At 39.1% G+C, this 18,099-nt stretch overlaps 1 protein-coding gene across 1 annotated transcript in view; it reads right to left on the bottom strand.

Annotated features, from left to right (window-relative positions):
• The window catches only part of SPATA16 (spermatogenesis associated 16), a 191,173-nt gene that overhangs the window by 11,482 nt on the left and 161,592 nt on the right, over positions 1-18,099 (bottom strand). Inside the window, exons 7-9 of the mRNA XM_037137462.2 lie at positions 16,958-17,070; positions 10,429-10,593; positions 7,822-7,905 (exon numbers count right to left, since the gene is read on the bottom strand). Of these exons, the coding sequence (XP_036993357.2) occupies positions 7,822-7,905; positions 10,429-10,593; positions 16,958-17,070 (362 nt within the window). The remainder of the gene's footprint in view (positions 1-7,821; positions 7,906-10,428; positions 10,594-16,957; positions 17,071-18,099) is intronic.

The following is an 18,099-nucleotide window of genomic DNA, read 5'->3' as shown; positions in this document are numbered from 1 at the left end:
GGAAGGTATAATGAGTACATCATACATGATTAAATGAGCTACAAGTCAGTTGCTCTGAACTCTGTATCAATCCTACTTTCAATACAGAATTGAAGATGTCCTATGGTTCATTTAGCTACCAAGTGGTAGAAGCTGTTATTCTGTTATTCTGCACAATTATTAAAAAATCACAAAACTCAATGTATAAAATACATGCAGTAAAATGCTTGGGCACCAGTCAAAGAAGATACTTTTGGTGTTTTAAAGAATAAGTTTTAGAATATACTGCAAACTCACTCCACAGTTCAAAATACAATAGAGGTAAATGCTTGCCTCCCTCACCACAGAATATTTCACTGAACTTCTGAAAGATGCATTTTGAAAAGCATGTACAAAGAAAAGAATACTGGTGGGTTTGGGGTTGCATGAGCATTTTCAGTTTCTGTGTTAATCACCTCCCCATGTTGTCTCATTAGTGGCATGGGCAGAGAAGATCACGGGAAGAAAAGGAGGTTAACAATGTGCTGCCCAACCCCAGCCTCCAGGGCTCTGTGGTGTGAGGGTAAAGCTTGGAGGGGTTATGGCAATATGTACTTCTAAAATTGTGTTTTCCTTGGAACCCTGGTGCATTTCAGAATGCGAATTCAGATAACTCACAAGAGAGTGACATTGAGTCACTACAGGAGCAAATAGATTTCCAAGCTGCTCTCTTGAAGTTCTGGTTGCAGGGAGAAAGAAAATGGTGAGCTGTCAAAGATAACCTAAACACACTATGTCTACAAAGGGAGGGACTGTGAGGGAGGAGAGTAAGAGCAGCTTGGTCCAGGGGCATAGCCTGCACCAAGGTTCAGATTTGGTCAGGCGGCTGCTGCAAAGCAGTCTGGGTAAATCCTTGGCGGAGCCAGTAAGCTGTGATCCAGAGAAAGACACAGGATGCCTGCTAGTGCCTCTGATATACTTCTATCCCACTTACTGCCAAAAAGCAGACTTAAAGGTGGTGTCCTTGGTGTCTTACAGAGTCTGAGCTTGGGTCAGGCAACATTCTTTGTGCCACTGACCTTTAAGTAGCTGCATTTGGTTGAACCTAAGCATTCTAGCTAATGATTATGAACAGAGCCTTGGACCCAAATAATACGATTCAAAATCAAACCCTGTCAATAACAACTTGGGCTTATTTCCCTTGTTAATTATGCAAAGCTCTTTTTCCTCATATTTCAAAGGAGAGATAATATCTTCTTCCTAGGGTTATTGCAACATTAAACTAATAACTTGTTGAAATGCTTGGCACATACTGAAAGATCAATACTAATCACTGATAATATTTGTCATCCTCACATTATTAATTTAAATATTAATCTGAGATAAGCTTTCCTATAGCTTGTTTCAACTGCAATAGCTATTCAAAAGTAAGTTTCAAATAGACTTAACATAATTTGGTAAATTGTTGAGTAACAGTATTTTATTAAGTACATGAGCACAGTGGGAATTAGCCTTGTCTGTCCCTGGATGAACTCCTTGTTAAAAATGGCAGAACTCTCTCTGACTGGTGTGGCTCAGTGAGCTGGGCATCGTCCCACAAACTGAGAGGTTGCCAGATTGATTTCCGGTCAGGCTACGTGCCTGTGCCTGGGTTTTTGGCCAGGTCCCTGGTTGGGGGTGTGGTCAATGTTTCTCTCTTGCACAGATGTTTCTCTCCCTCTCTCTGAAAAAATATAAGGAAATAAATAAAGTCTATAAAAGGCAAAACTTTTGGATATAAGCTCCTTAGATGAAGGCCATGCTAATATTCAAATCCCACACAGAAATATTTCTGCTGCAGAAATTTCATGCCAATTCCTCAAAGTTTTAGAAGATAATACTTTCAACCATTGAAATATATAAAATAGGTATTCCAAGTGTTGGAGAAATGGCTAAGTACACATGGAAAGTGAGTTATTAGCAAGTAGAGTTGTTGAAGATGTTTCACAAACTAACCACACAATTTTTCCTTTAAGTCAGAGGAGAGAGATGCTGTTGGGTTTAAATGATAGTTAAAATGCGCCATTAAGATTTGGATTATGTTACGGTGGCTGGGGGAGATGGCCAGAACCAAAGCTTTTGGCTTTTTGCACTTTCCAGGCTGGACCTGGCTTAGCTGTGGGTTACATTTGAGGGCTGTCTTTCCCTCGGATCCGACTGCCCCAGGACTCAGCCTATGACCATAATAAGAGGTTTGTCTGGGCTTTGGTGGAGGCTCCTCCACTGCAGCTGCTGGCCTGGATGCCGACTGGCACATACTCATTTATCCCAGGAAGCACAGCGATTTACATGTTTCCTGTACCTGGCCTCTTTATCCCTCGGGGCTTTGCCTCCTTCCTTGTCTCTCAGAGATTTTCCCTGCCTTGCCCCCAGCATGGTTAGCAGTAAGAGCACTTAGATTGCTCTCCATGGTTTGTATTACGTGTGGACAGAACTGCTTAGCAGTGCTCAGAGCACACGCTGTTAAGGAATTTGGGAGTATGCTAATGCGGAAGCCCATAACCAGAGGCTGAGAAGATTCATAATCAAATTGCAATAAATCTGCAGAGACCCTTTATAGAACAAGACACAGAGGAAAAACCTGATTGCTGGAAGAACTGCTTTGCAAATGAGTGGTATGACTGTTGAATCTTTGAAAAGAGGGTAGTACTTTCAGAGAGACGCAACTGTCTGTCCTGACCACATGTTAGTCGGCCCGCATGACGGCTGGTGAATGATAGTGTGGAGTGCGCCATCTCTCTCAGAAGGGTTTCTGGAAGGATGCAGGTTTTAATGCTGATGTGCAAAGTAAATATAATGTTCCAATTTGCTCTTCCCTCTCCCTTCTCAACCAACTGCCCCTGGCCCAGCTCCCAGATTTGTATTCTCTCTGCTTGCTTTGCCTTACATCAGCCTTGAACAGAACAGGGTTGCTAAGTGACATACAATTCTCTCCCATTTTCATCCTAAAAAAACAAATTAGTATATCAATGAATGCCATTTCTGTATGATGACAAGTATAATTTATAAGTTAAGATTTCGAGATGAAAAAGAAACATAAAAAGCTAAATAATTTTGAATAAGTTCATATGGATGATTTAAAGATATCCACCTATAGTATACTAGTTACATTCATTGAAGGTTATGATGTACTATGTTATATCGTAATAGTTAATGAAATTTCGAAGTAGCATTACTTTTCATGAAAATTCACAGGACCATAATTATATGCTGGAGTATTTCTCTCATTAGTTTCAAAATAACACTTTCATTTTACTCATTTAGTCTTACATCAGTGACCCAGAGGCATATCAGAATTAAAAAAAAAACTTCATTATACCAGATTAAGTTCTGATCATCTCAGTCCAAAAATGTAGACTTTGTAAGTGAAGAGCAAGTAACTTTTCTCAGTTGCACCAGAGTGTTGCTTAACTGTTTCTCTGGTGAGAAGAAATAGGAATGTTCCAACTTAACAGTTGGTGCATTTTTTTAAAAGAATTTTCTTCCTAGAGACTCCTTTTTCTATTTATCTTCAGGCTATTTTTATAAAGCTTCAATGGGCCTTAGGATTCAATACCAAGAAACACAAAATCACAGACTCTGAAGGTGGTAAGGGTATGAACACATTATGTTTCTTAGAAGGTCATGACTTGCCTAAGGTCCCATGAATGGGAGCTGAATTAATGGTCCAAGACTCGGAGACTTAGGCTTTGGATTCTTTATGGTTATAGATGGAAAAGTGAGGAACAGAACAGGAGGGTCCTTTGTAGATGGATTATAAAGGTATATTAAACCAAAAATTCCTTAGTGGCATTTTTGGCTCAGATTAAAAGAATGTTACATTGAGAATTGAAGACATACAAACTGGCCAAGTTTATAGCTAAATTCCGCTTTGGTTGGAGGTTACTGTAATTTCTCATTGGCCTCACACCTGAATGTTCAGCTATACACAAAACAGGAATTTTCAGGCAGTACAAAATGTGGGCTTCTGTCAGGGAAGAGCTTAGGTCCTAGGTCTAGATCAAGTCCTGGCTCTGCCGCTTGCTGGCTCTGTGACTTTAGACAAAACTGCTCAACTTGTCCGGTTTAAAAAAATTTTTAATTTAATTGTTGTTCAAGTACAGTTTTCTATCTTTTACTCCCATCCCAGCCCACCCCCCCTCAGTGTTCTCCCAAATTCTCTGTTTAATAAATTACACCTTTGACCTCATGTGAGGATTAAGGAGTTGCTCCATGTAAAGTAAGGAGAGTATTGGCTCTTCCTGAGCTCTTTACTAAGAGCTTAGTAAAGATTAACTCTTATTCTTTCATTTTGATAGTCTGGCTTTCAAAAAAATGAATTCGTTCTGAGCTAGAATCTTCTAGTACAATATCTTTATTTTGCAGATGAGAAAACAGAGGCTCAGAGAAAGGAAGTGGCTTCTGAGCTACTTGCAACAGGCCGGGTCTCCAAACTGCTAGTTCAGGGTGCTTTTTAATCGTACTAGCCTCCTTCTAGGTAAGCCTTTGTTCTAGATAGACCGAGCCTGACCACTTTGCACACCCACTGCCACCTCCTGGGTTCATGGTTCAAGCCATCCAACCGAGAGTTCAAGCCATCATAATCATTCTCCTGTATCACTGTAAGAACCTACTAACTAGTCTTCCTGCTTCTACACTTGCCCCCTTCAACCTATTCTCAGCTCAGCAGCTTAGAGTGTTTTCTTATTTGACAAAGCATTATGCCCTCTGCCCTCTGGCTTCATTTCCCATTACTCTTGTTCACTCCACTCTAGTCACCTACCCTCCTTGCAGTTCCTTTCACAGTCTTGTCCAGTTCCTTGTCCAGTCTCTGGGTTTTGTGTTTGTTGTTTCATTTACTTGGAATGATTTTCACCAGGTTATTTGCAAGGTTTGCAATTCTTTCAGATATTTCTCTATACGTCACCCCAGTGAGTCCTGCCCTGACTATTCTATTGCATTTGCAATCACCTGGCACTTCCCATTTTTTCCTGCCTCCTCCACCCAGCACATTTATTACTTATGACACATTGCAAATTTTCTAGGTTGTGTATTCCCTACTTTTATCTAGGAGAATGCAAACATCTGAGAACATTATTTATAATAATGTCTGACCCAGAGGAGGTGCTGGGTAAATGTTTGATGAATGCATGAATGAGCTATGTTAACAGGACTTATGAACTATTCAAGGGAGTGTTTCTCAGGGATTTTGGCTATAAACTAAAATGAAGCAAAATGTGATAAAGAGTCCTGTTGTGGCATGGGACTTGCCAATACAAGAAAACTTACCTGTTTCTTTCAATACAACCTGCTTATTTTTGTATATGCTTAGCTAAACCAACATATGTATATCTTTCTTGAGTTAATGACCAGAAAGAAAATAGTACTCTGTAAAGCCCAAGCAAAAGACAATATCCTAAAATGCTATAAGTAATGTGTTTTAGTCCTAGTGGATTAGGAAAAAACCAATGATCTCATACTTATTTCTAGGCTCTTAGTAAAATCTCACAGAAAAAAATATAAACAGCAGGTCAGTGTTCATGAATCAGATTTCATCTTGATAGGCTTTTTATAGACCTATAACAAAGTGGAGCTCCGAAGACTGTGAGAGGTAATGGGGATTCTGACAGTCCCCGTAACTATGTGGAACTAGGAGGTGCTGCTATAATTCTGCTGCTTCCGATGAAAATTTCACGTGTTTTCATCAGGTGCGACAGCTGTTTTCACTACAGATAACAGGCCTCAGAGGTGGTGATGCTGATATTAACTTCTAGTGGGCTTCAAACACAGTGTAGCTTGTACAATTAGGTTTTTTTTTAATGATTTTTTTCTGCACATGCAAATTAACTCTGTAGCAATTAAAGAAAATTACTTACTTGCTACTGGAATTGTCTGAAAGTGATAGGATCATCCTTTGTAGAGTCACATTAACCAAATTAAAAGCCCTTGGGAAAAATTCTCCAAGTTTGTTTTAGTAATCCCAACCTCTTCTCTTTGCTTTCCCAGCCCTGGTGGGTGGTAAATGTTCCCTTTAATTACTTCCTTTGTGATAAATTATTATTCTCTTTTGGTTTTTCAGTTATGTGGTTAACAATTTCATACCTAGTTAACCATTTTTTATATTAAATTCCCTTTCAAATATCTGGCATGGCTTCTGTCTCCTAACTGGATCCTGAAGTAGTTTACATTCTGTGCCAAGAGCTGCTCCTCCAACAGTGTTTTTCGTCCTTAGTAAATGGCAACAGCAAACCTCTCTCTATCCCCTGCCCAGTGGCTCAAGCCAAATACGTGGGCATCATTCTTAATTCTTTCTATTGTCTAAATTCCCACATCCAACCAGTGAACTCCAAGTCCTGTCGATTTGGCTTCCTGGATATTTCTTATACTGGTCTGCTTTGCCCCGTCTCCGTCCCCCACTGTAGATCAGCCACCGTATTATAAGTGACTTCCTGCACGTCTGTCGTCCCTGAATCTGTTCTCCCGCTGAGGCCCTAGAGATGTCTCAAATGCATTTTTCCAGTCACATACTTTCTGAAACATTCCAGATTCTTAACACAATTTACAAGTCCTTCTGTGAGTTAACGTCTGCCTCTGCAATTCATTTTGAAATATGTTCCTTGTGCCTTTGTCAGTTTTTGAAAGTGCCATGCTTCCTTTGCGTTCCTGATATAAACTGTTCCTTCTGTTTAGAAGTCTCCCTTTTTCCCTGACAACAACCACATTGCTGCTGCATGTTGTATAAATATCACTTCTGACATTTCTGGCCTCCCAGACCGAATTATGTTCCCCTATTCTTTTCTATAGATCACTGAACATCTACTTGTTCACTATAGTATTCATTAAACTTTTAAGTAACTTTTTAATAACTGTCTTCTCTTCTAGATGGTAAGGCCCATAAAGGCAGAGGCTGTGTTTGTCTTGCCCAGCACAATATCTTTGATAACTACTGTTTTCTCTGGCATAGCAAATATTCAACAAATTTGCTGCGTTCATTTGCTTTCTGTTTTACGCGTTCATCATGAAGGCCTCTGAATGATCTCAGAAGCCACATTTTCTCAGATGCACCAGAATCCCTCCTGGCCGGCTCACTACTACCTCTTAAAGTGAAGGCTTCTTTGGTTTGCTCCTCTCACATCTCCTGATACTGGTTCCCTTTGGGTTCTTAGAGTGAATGGAGGAGACTGAGTGGGGAATAGACTGATCGGAATCTATTTTCTTTAGCTGAAATGGAGACTCGATGTTACTCGCTCCTACGTGGTCAGAGGGCCCTGTGGTATCACATAAGCCTCCTGAGTAGAGGGGTCCAGGTATATCTCAGCGCTGCTCCATTTAAACTCCAGTAGCCAGTGAAGAAATGTCCCTCTGCTCCTAACAACCAGTATGTTATTCCTCCCCATAAGACATCCAAGTGCTATACTCTCTGTAGTTTATTAAAATATAGACATTTTTTCTTAAGTGATAAAAAAATCAGTGAAAGAGTTGAGAGGTGGATGAAAATACTGATGGAAGGGCTTTTAAAAAAGTAGAATAACCAATAATGAAGAAGCAGATAATAAAAGTAGAGTACGGAAATGAGCATGATAAGAAGACCCATAAGAGCACAGGACTACAGTCTGCTGAAAAAGAAGCAGACCTGAGGGAATAGGTGAAAAAACCCATATTCGGCTTTGGTTACACTTCCAGAGAGAAAGAGAGAGGGAGAGTGAACACTGCATTTATTTTAAAAAGAAAACAAAGAATAAAAGAGCCTGAAGAACTTTCTTTTTATCTTCTAAACAGACATGACCCAAGATGGACATTTTCTTTGAGAAGAATATATCTTTTTCATTCAGCTGGAAGTTTTACCTTTTGGATTTTATTCCACACACGTTCTTTATCACTTCTTCTTCCTTCAAGGGTGTCCATAGCATCTGCCATTAGTGACTGCAGCTGTGGCACCAAGATAAAAATTATCAGTGTGGCATTCACACAGAAATAACTTCTCTGAACACACAGATTAAAACCTAATTAAAAAACCATTTGTACGCTGATGATTTTATTACTCATCTCTCCAGCAAGGAACATTGCTACCTCATCTTTGCTTCACTCATTACAGAGTATTATTGCAAATATAAAGTATTGAAACAATGAAAAGATTCTTCTCGAAAATTTGTAGGAAACATATAGGTTTTAATGTAGTAAGTGTTGATGCTTTGCACAAACAGATTTGGGCTGTAAAGAATGAAGGCAGTAGTTAATTCTCTCAGGAAATGGCATGCAGTACATGAACGTGTTTTAGTGTTTGCTCCTGAGGCTAATGTATCATAACTTTAGGCGTCATGCAAAAGCTCAGCAGAGGACAATTCTAAAATTGTGCTGTTTTATGCCTCTTTAAGGAGCTGGCTCACTTAAATTCTTTTACTATTCTTTTCTTCTCTAAAACTTTAAAAATAACCAAGTTGTCTTTGTAGGTTCCATTCAGAGGCAAGTTTTCAAAATTCCACCCTTTTCCCAAACTGCCGCACTCCAATCAAGAACAGTCCCCCCCCACAACACACACACACATGCCTAGGTAGCTGCAGGGCAGCAGAGCCGCAGGAAGCCATGTGACAGTCAAAGCTGAAAAAAGAAAGTTCTCTAAAAAAAGAACAAACTGTTCACTGTGGCTTCGAACAGTTTGAACCCTTAGATAATCTTTCTGAACGTCAGATGCGGCCGAGTGGCAGGAGGGCAGAGTGGAAGCCCTTGGACTCTTCCACTGGGTCGTCGCTGGGGACACAGCACCATCAAAGACATTCCCGAGACTTGCTGTCGAGGTTAGCCCATGCTTCGAAGGTGAAAAATAAAATCTATTACTCGTGGAGAGGAAACCTTGCAAGATGTGTGATTCATAAATGTTGGGCTCACACATATACACTCATATAATTAAATTTTTTCTAGTAGGCATATAAATTATGCAAGTATCTCATTAAATCATATTTTCCGAGGTTTTTTGAGATAGTGGAATATATATGAGATAGCACTAATATATCAGTAAGGGATGTCAATAATGCTAGCTTGACACCCTTTGTGTATATTTTGAAATGTAAGTATTTTCAGGAAAACGAAGCTGCCGGTGTGTGGTTAAGAACACCGAAGTGCAGAAACTCCCCTGTATTTTTCATTTAAGTCTTGCATGTGCTTTTCAGGAAGACAGGATCAACATTGTGCCAGCTTCTTAAATTAACATTTTCTTTGCTTCCTCTTATCTCCCAGGAGCATTAATCATCGAAAATTGGCTGTAATATACACTCTGAAAGCTCCATACTGCACTCCTGAATGCCGTACGAATGGTAGGATAAACACAGCCTATTAGAAGGCGTCCCACTGCACACAGCTGTAAAGGTTTTTAAAGTATTACTGTCAGTTGTGACTTAGTAATTCCTTGACTAATACACTTTCTCCTCTGCCCCCTCTAGTTTCAATCTTCAGTGGGCATAGTTTTCTTATTTGGCTAGTCAGATGATTTTACATGCATACTCTGAACATAAGTATTTATTTAACACACTTTTACGGGTTCAGATGAACATTATGTAGGTTGGCAGTTCATTTCTTAATTAATTTGTTCTAATTTTAAAAACTCAGAGAGGGAGGATTCCTTTAGTTATCTGAAAGTTATAGGTGACCAGTTTGGGCTGTTCTCACCCTTGCTATGTGAATTCAATTCAGGTCTACTACTCGTTTTAGCTACGTTCAATTAAAGCCTTAAAGTAAAGAGCCCTTCCCTATAAAACATTTGGATCTCCATACAAGGTACCTCTTACCTCTCCTCGAACAGCTAGCAAACTGTTTACTAATTGTTCTTCAAACAACGTGCTATCATTTCTACTATTAATTATGGTTATATACATCTGTTTGAAGATTATTTGAGAGATTCCTTCAACTAGTTTTTGATGGCTTCTGTGTTTTCTAAGTGGCCAGTTCAGTTTAGAAACACAGCCATTCAACTAACTTCATTTTCCCCTGCAATGAAATAATTATTCTATCTAAATGTACTAGTGTGTGTGAGTGTGTGTGTGTGTGTAGCTGCAATGCCAACATCTCTAAAGACTAGTTTGTACGGTTGATTTTCTACATGGCAATTGCTCTTTTGGACTCTCAGTTTTCTGTAGAAGAGAATCATATGTTAACACATCTTGGAGTTTAAAATTCAATTTATTAAAATTTAACTTTACTTAAAATAAAAAGCCTGACACAATATAAAATAATCAGGCCTTTCCCACATTTTTACACATCACACAATTCTTGCTACTAAAAAAATGGAAGCTAGTGAACATGAGCAAATAAAAAAAGACACACTTACCTTTCTACATTTTCCAGTGTCTTCATTAAAATGAGAGTCGGGGCGTTTGCCCTCAGACTACATTTATTATGACAGATTCGTTTCAGACCATACCGATTTTCCTGTTGACTCAGGGAAAAACAGACACTTACCAGTTCCGCCTCCTGTGGACTGATGTCCTGTAGGTAAGGAATGGTCGCAAGCTCCGCCATTGCTTGACTGATCACCTGGGTCTGCTCCTTCACTCTCTGAAGCTGGCTGAGGAAGCTGGCGTACTGCAACTTCTCCATCACACCTGAGCACGCAGGGAAGCTCCCCTGGTCTCCCAGTAAAAGAAAATGTTTTAGAACAAAACCACAGAAAGAGAGTTTTCTCTGGCAGTTGAAGTCAGTGTTTGTTATAATATATTCATATCTTTTGATATATTCACATCTAGTACAAACAAATGTTTCCTTCTACCATCTTAGAGACTCACCTGTACTCTTCCTTCAAATAGCTGTGTACAGAAGGGAACACTTTGCAGGACTGACCTGCAGGTGGACCTGCGTGAGGAAGTTGTGCTGAAGGGAGAAGAGGGAACTGACATTGAACCTGTGCTCCACCTTCCCAGGGGCGATCCCAGAAAGCTGCGTCTGTTTAGACTGGGGGTGGGGGTGGGGGGGACTTTATCTTTGACACTGAGGTATCATAAGAGCTAAGAGTTGCCCACAACTTGTTTATACAAAGAATATTTTTATGCAAGTTGAATTCTGTTCACCCCTATGGCTTCCATCAAACCTCAGCTCTTTCATCTTTAGTTCTCTTTGTATGGCCTCAGGCTCCAGCTCCCCTTCTTGTGGAACTGATAGGAACAGTAAAGCAATTATAGCTCTTATTTTGACACCTTGGGCCACCCCAGCAACTGACATGATCCATCTTGGAATAGACTGTCGTCCACGTTTGTTAGCACCACAAACCCCAATGAATCTACTGGTGCTTTGGGCTTTCTCAAAATGGGGCATTGTAGAATAAGGATGTGCACTTAGGTGTTTGCTATTGCCAGCCATGAGAGAGGAGGTATCACCTCTCCAAGAAGTTTAATATAAATTGTAATGCATGATAGAAGAGGTCAAGTTTATGTTAAAATTCCTATATTTATATTTAGAAAAAGTATTTCTCTTATAAAGGGGCCTGTAACAGGCTAAAAGAAAACCCTTGAATTTCTATTCTACTGTGTGGAGGGAAAGGAGAATTGAAAGTCGCAGAAAGACTTAGTCTGGCAATTGCCTGCACTTCCTGGTGCTCAGAGGAGGAAGCTGGGGGCCCGCATGCATATGGCAGGGCTTCCCTGGACCGCCTGCACCAGGATCACTGGGCTTGCTGGTTAACTAAGCGGAGTCCTGGGTCTTACTCAGTGAATCATAATCTTAATATATGGCTCTCTCTCTGTGGATTTTAGCTAGGTAACCCCTCCCCCTGGAAACATTCAGATATCTCAAACAGAAGTTGAAGAACAAACCACTACCTTAAATCTTAGTATCTGAGCAAGAACTATTTTAGCTTTATGCATGTAACTGGGGTGCCCTAAAAACCCAGAATTTATTTATAAAAAATTGTTTATTTATTCTTATGTGATTAAACTTCAGTCACCTTCAAAGTACTCTCCATTTAATGCAATACACCTATTGAGACTTTTTTCTGCTGCTTGAAACAGTTTTTGAGCTCGTCAGTTTTGGTGCCTTTTAGTTCTTTTGGCATTTTTTGTTTTACTTTTTACCACATCGGCAAAATGTTTCCCTTTGAGGACTTTTTTCACCCGGGAAACAAAAGAAAAAAGTTGCTCAGGGTGAAAGTGGGTGAATAAAGAGGGTGGAGTATGGGGGTCATGTCTTTATTGGGGGAAAAAACTGCTGAATGCAGTGTGGGGTGGGCTGGTGCACTCCTAAATCACCCATCATGAAATGGGCAAGCATTGAAAGACTCTCCAAAAAAATTCACTGAAGCTGAATGCAGCTTCTCACAGTAATGCTAGCTGCACACTGATACAGGTGGGTTCCTAGAACACTCTCCCAGAGGGGGAAGCCTATATTACAAGGGATCTGCCCTCTAGAAAATAATTCCAGTTACTTTGGGCCCCTCCTCATACTTATAAAATAGATTTTCCCCAGAAATTAGAAAAAGCAGGCATATTTTTTTCTTTCTTAAAATATATCTTCCAAAGAGAAAAAGTATCAATCACTAGCATTACTGAACAGCATCTGAATTTCATCTTGAATTTAGAAACCAGTTCTTCCTGAAATATTAAACTCATATTTTGATTGACAACAACTTCTAGAAGTTGGTACTTTCCTGGGATGTTATTAATAAAGGAAGGTTGACCACCACACCACTGTATTTGCTGTATTTCTTCCTAACTCCTATCTATGCCATTCGACTAACATCCTTCTATCCCTGCCATGTTCTTTCAGATTAATGATTTATCTAAAAATCTATAAACCGATAGGAGCAATAATTGCAAGTTGTGTGCTTGGGATCCCTTCTCTGAACTGACAAAATAGCCACCCTACCCATTCAGTTTAAACGTGTAGCTAAACAGTGGGATTCTGCCAAAGAGAGGAAAGCAAGTTGAAGGAGGAACAGTTTGCTTTCAGAAGAAGAAAAATTACTTTCTTTGTCTTTTTAAAATATGAACACTGGGGCTAGTTACAGGAAAACGGTGTAGTGACTCAACTCCAAAGAACAGAAACAACAGCAGCCTGCTTGGGGACATAATCTATCAGTGTAATTTTCCAAAACATTAGGAGAATAAAAACAGGGGAAGGCAAGGGTGCTTTGTTAGCTTGATTGTTGGGTGCATAAGCAGACAGGAAGTGCTCCATACAAATAAGATACTAGGAAAAGAATATAGCTGGCTGCTAATTTCTCCCTCCTCCCAAGACAAGTGGAGTTTTGGCTGCTAATTTCTCCCTCCTCCCAAGACAAGTGGAGTTTTGGTTATCAGGAAACTGCAGATGAATATTTTACCTATATAAGATAGGGGTCTTTGAGAGATGCAGTGAAAAGAAATAAAAATTAAGATAATGCCAGCAGGAATGTTTTAATGTTTTAAGTGGCTTCCTTAAAGCTGTTGCTTTAAGAAAATAAAGGAAATGATGCAAAATGAAGGAATTACTTTAAACATCTAAAGCTAGCAAAGATGAGATCTAAAGGGAAGCAGCCTTCCCAGTGAGACGTCCTGAGTGGTCGAAGGGCCCCTTAGCTGCTGGAGAGAGTGTGATAAAGTGGCAATCACTGAAGCTCACACAAGTACAATGAAGGTTAAGCAAATAGCAAGGTCAAATGAAGGCTTCAGGTAGAATTGCCTTGGTTTAATAGCAGGTATGGATGTTTGGCACATAAGTGGCACTATGTATAATAGTGCTGAAAAGCACAGCCCAAACATTTGGACTTTACACAACATATAAAAACATTAATTGCAAAAAAGGAGGTAGAAAGCACGTATTATTGTTCACTTTAAATGTGCATATGTAAACATTTTTAATGCTTCACTTAGAGGAAATTAAAAGTAAAATTAATGAGGTACTAAAATTATGGTTAGTTAAGTCATTTTGGGGGCAAGTCAGCCTGTGAAGGAGGCTTCATGCATGGCAAAATATTTTATTATTTTAACTCTTTAACACTTAGCCTAGGAAGCACGGTACAAAAGGTTTGAAACTGACAGCAACCAATAAAATTAAGGAATAAAAAAGCACAGTTTCATCTGATAGCATATAAAATAATTAGGACAAAAATCTAGAGAAGGAAAAATACCATTGAAGTAGAGCTACTGGTTGGATGGTGTTGATGCTCAGTGGGGTTAAAAGCCACCAGAGAGGCAGGTAGTAGAATATTTTAGATTACAACCCTTAAAATATCAGAATCCTTCTGCTTTGGCCATGTGCTGTGTGCCTCGCAAAGCAATCTATAAATGTAAAGAAGCTGGTGTCAGCGTGTAAGGAGAATTGTTGCCCGAGACACAGAGACCTCGCTCATTCCAGAATGCTCTTTGTTTCCTTTGCCAACCGTGTCTATGTGCTCATAGCAAAAGGTGAAAAATTCACGGTCCCTGGGGAGCCCCGCTGTGGGCAGCAGAGCTGCTCCATGACTGGAGATGACAGAGCTAATCCTACCTTTATCACACAAAGCACAAAGGTACCTAAACCCTGTGACACGGAGCACATTGGTGAGTTAAGAAAAAAAATCAAAATCCACAGGACACTTGCACAATCTTCATTTTGGAAGAACATGTAATTTCAAAGTACACAGTTTGTATAAAGCAAAAGGAAGGTCTATAAAATAGTCCTTTTGTCGAAGCTAACTAAAACCAATATAAATAATTAAAACTTCTAAAATTTATAAGACTACCAAGTAGCTTCAACACAGATTATGTACTTTTGATCTCATAACAACTCTGTGAGGTGGGCCTGATAGGTACCAGCTTATTTTATAAATGAGAAAAAATAGCTCAGAGATTAAGTGACTTGCCCTGATGTTACACAGCCAGAGCACAGCCTTGAACTACAGTCTTCATCCACAGGTGTCACCAGGTAGGGTAACAGCTAATAAGGAGAATGCAATGCCTAAGCATTTGAGTGGAGGGCATTTGATATCTGACAGTAAAAACAGACCTCAGGGGATGTTAAGACACTGTGGAGGGCTGCTTGGGTGACAGTTAATGACATCATGTAGGAATAATTTCTACTCACCAACTCATTACTTGCTTCATTAAGCTAGGTTACCTTTGCAGCCAGTTTTATTCAATCTGGCTTTATGAAGCTGTAGTTGGTCATATAATAAGAAACCTAGGGGCTGTTATTTGGATATACTTGTGGTCCCTGGGTACCTTCAGGATCACTCACTTAAATTCTATTAAAGCTTTTTGAGATAATCTTTCAAAAACCATCATTTTTTATAGAAGCAAACATAGGCAAGTATACCTTGCAGCTAGCAATGTGGTGCTGACTCATTTGAAAGAAGATTGAGTTATTAATTAGATGCTAATTTCATTATAGACACATAAAATATATGCATATATAAATGTCCAAATAGCTGGAATGTCCTTTTCAAGGTGAGAAGAAAATGAATTAAGAACATTTAAGAAGTGCATAATGCTTAAGCTAATCACAAGTTAGATGGGCAGCGTGAATTCACAACACACTGGGAGACTTGTGCTGGCCAGAGATGACCCGGGGCACAGGTGGGTCACCTCCACAGTGTTCAGCAGCCTGGCTCTGCTAGGTTAACCATGGGTGGATGAGGTGATAACGCTACGTGGTGATGGTTCTTGTTAACATCCCTTTGATTGCTTGCAAGGGCCTGATGATGACAATGATGATGTGTATGGGTCTCTAATTAGGATGGAGAGGTTGGTAAGAGTGTGTGTGTAAATATGTTGGAGAATTTATAGCTTTCCAAAAGTGCTGAATAGATGTGAAGTTGTTTGTGATGGCCTCTTTGGCTCCCCCTTGTAAGGTGAGGACGTCAAATCAATGATGTAATACAAAATTCCAAAAAGAAAATTATTTAAAATTTTCAGTTTACGGGTCTTTTGAAAAATATAGTAGTTCCCCCCTATCCTCAGGAAAATACATTCCAAGACCCACAGTGGGTGCCTGAAACCACATTGATAGTACTGAACCCTATATAAACTCTTTTTTCTATACATATATGTCTCTGATATGTTAACTTATGAATTAGGCACAGTGAGAGATTAATAACAACTAAAATAGAACAATGATAATAATATATTGTAATAAAAATTATGTGAATGTGTTCTCTTTCTTTCAAAATGTCTTACAGGACTGTACTCACCTTTTTAGTAATGAATGGTCTGAGATGATACAATGCCTACATGAGGAGAGCAAATGAGGTACTCAGAATGATGTGCAATTTAAAACTTATGAATTGTTTATTTCCAGATTCTTCCATTTAATATTTTCCAATTGTGGTTTACTGAAGGTAACTGAAACTGTGGAAAGTGAACATTGGATGGGTGGGGGGGGTGGGAGGAACTACTGTATTAAAAAAAAGAAACCCACAGACTTTATAGCTTGTTAATGAGTAGTTCCCTTTATAGCTTATATTTTGTAAAATAGCACAGGGTAATTCAGGTCTTATTTTTGGCTTTTTAAGGCTGAAAAGCAGAAAGGACACATTTTTCTTGGATCAGAGAAAGGGATTAGATAATTTACATGGGGCAAAGAACGTATGCAAAGAACGATTGGCAATATTTAAAGTAGCACTGATTTTATTAGTGTGGTGTGTTGGTGCTGGCTGAATTCTTGTCTAGGTAACAAGATGGCTATATGCAATAGGCCGATATATGATATAGGGGCAGCACTATATTTGCTAAAATTTTGTTACTGAGTTGAAATGAGAAATTCACTGCAACCTTAAACTAGGTATCAGAAAGCACAAGAAAAGGCTTTAAAAAGGCACTACCTAATAAATGCTTGAAATTGCAAAGCATAGCATTTAAAATCTTTTTAAATATAAAAGGAATAAAATCATTAGCTAAACTTTGGTTGGTTTTGCAAATGAGATTTACTGTGAAAGTTTCTAAATCCTTTCAATACTTGCAATATTTGCACTAGAAACTTTCCATAATTATAGAATTGTTTAATATTTGTACATTGAACAAATATAAAACACTCATATACCTACATTCAACTGGGTGCTTCTAATAAAATCCAATATTGGCAAGATTCGCTTCCCCATGGTCTCCATCTGTCTCACTGTGTCTTCTCTGGTAAGCAGACCGAAGGGAGTTTTATGTTCTAAAAATTGCAACAATAAACTTTTACACTATTTTTCCAGACTTCCATTTCAAAATACTTTCTTTAACAAGCGATAAACAGATATCTCAATGTTAATAGACCTGAAATCTTTTGTCTGGAAACCAGTCCGGGCCCTAGACCACACACATAACAATGAAAGATCGACGAGACGGGCAGAGCAGCATGGCCCTTAAGAGGAGACCACTTGTTCATTTTGCTGTTTCCTGATTGAGAAATCTGAGAGACAGCCTGTAACAATTCACCTCTCTCTGCAGAAGATGTTTTTCCTGAGTTGTGAAAAAGTGTTGTCATAAATGTGTCTGATTCTTGTTTTTTTCCTCCCAGATATTATTCAAGTGTGCTGATCCCTTGGACTTTGAATGTAACTCAAAGTTGAGATAAGCTTCAGAAGATACAGTGCCAGACAAAACACAAATCCTTAATTATGTGGGTAGAGCAGAAGGAATAAATTCAACCTGGTCATGTATTCAGCCCACAAGTTTGGCTTCAATACTCTGAATATTTTCTTGATTTTTAAAAAAGTTTCAGCTAGAATTGCTGAACACCATTTAATTATAATACTCTTCAGGAGATCTAAGCTCTTGGTTAATTATATAAGAAAGAAGTGGAACAGATATTAATACAATAGTAGATCATTCAAGTGATTTAAGGTTGCTTCATTCCATAAAATAATTGCTGTATAATTGTCTTCCACATTTGCTAATTGAGGATGATAAAATTTGTATTCTTTAAATGCCCTATGAGTAGACGCTGGCCATAGTGTGGGTGGGGGAGATGGCTGAGTGAGGAAGGTAAGCACTCTAGGATTGTGTTTGGTCTTGGGGGAAGCTTTCCTGGAGCCAGAATTCTGGATATTGTTAACTAACACACAAAGAAGATCAGAAAGAGTTAATTATAACCCAACAAGCATTTCTGGGGTCCCATGCCCTACTATATACTAGGCCTTGTGATGAATAAGACTTGAATAATGTACAAGTCTTGCCTTATAACACTATCGAAGGGTAGTAA

Source organism: Artibeus jamaicensis, unplaced genomic scaffold (assembly GCF_021234435.1).
Source record: "Artibeus jamaicensis isolate MK-2021 breed Jamaican fruit bat unplaced genomic scaffold, CSHL_Jam_final scaffold_474, whole genome shotgun sequence".
Lineage (NCBI taxonomy): Eukaryota > Metazoa > Chordata > Mammalia > Chiroptera > Phyllostomidae > Artibeus > Artibeus jamaicensis.
The sequence above is the reverse complement of the archived record's forward strand: the minus strand, read 5'-3'. Positions and strand labels throughout refer to the sequence as shown.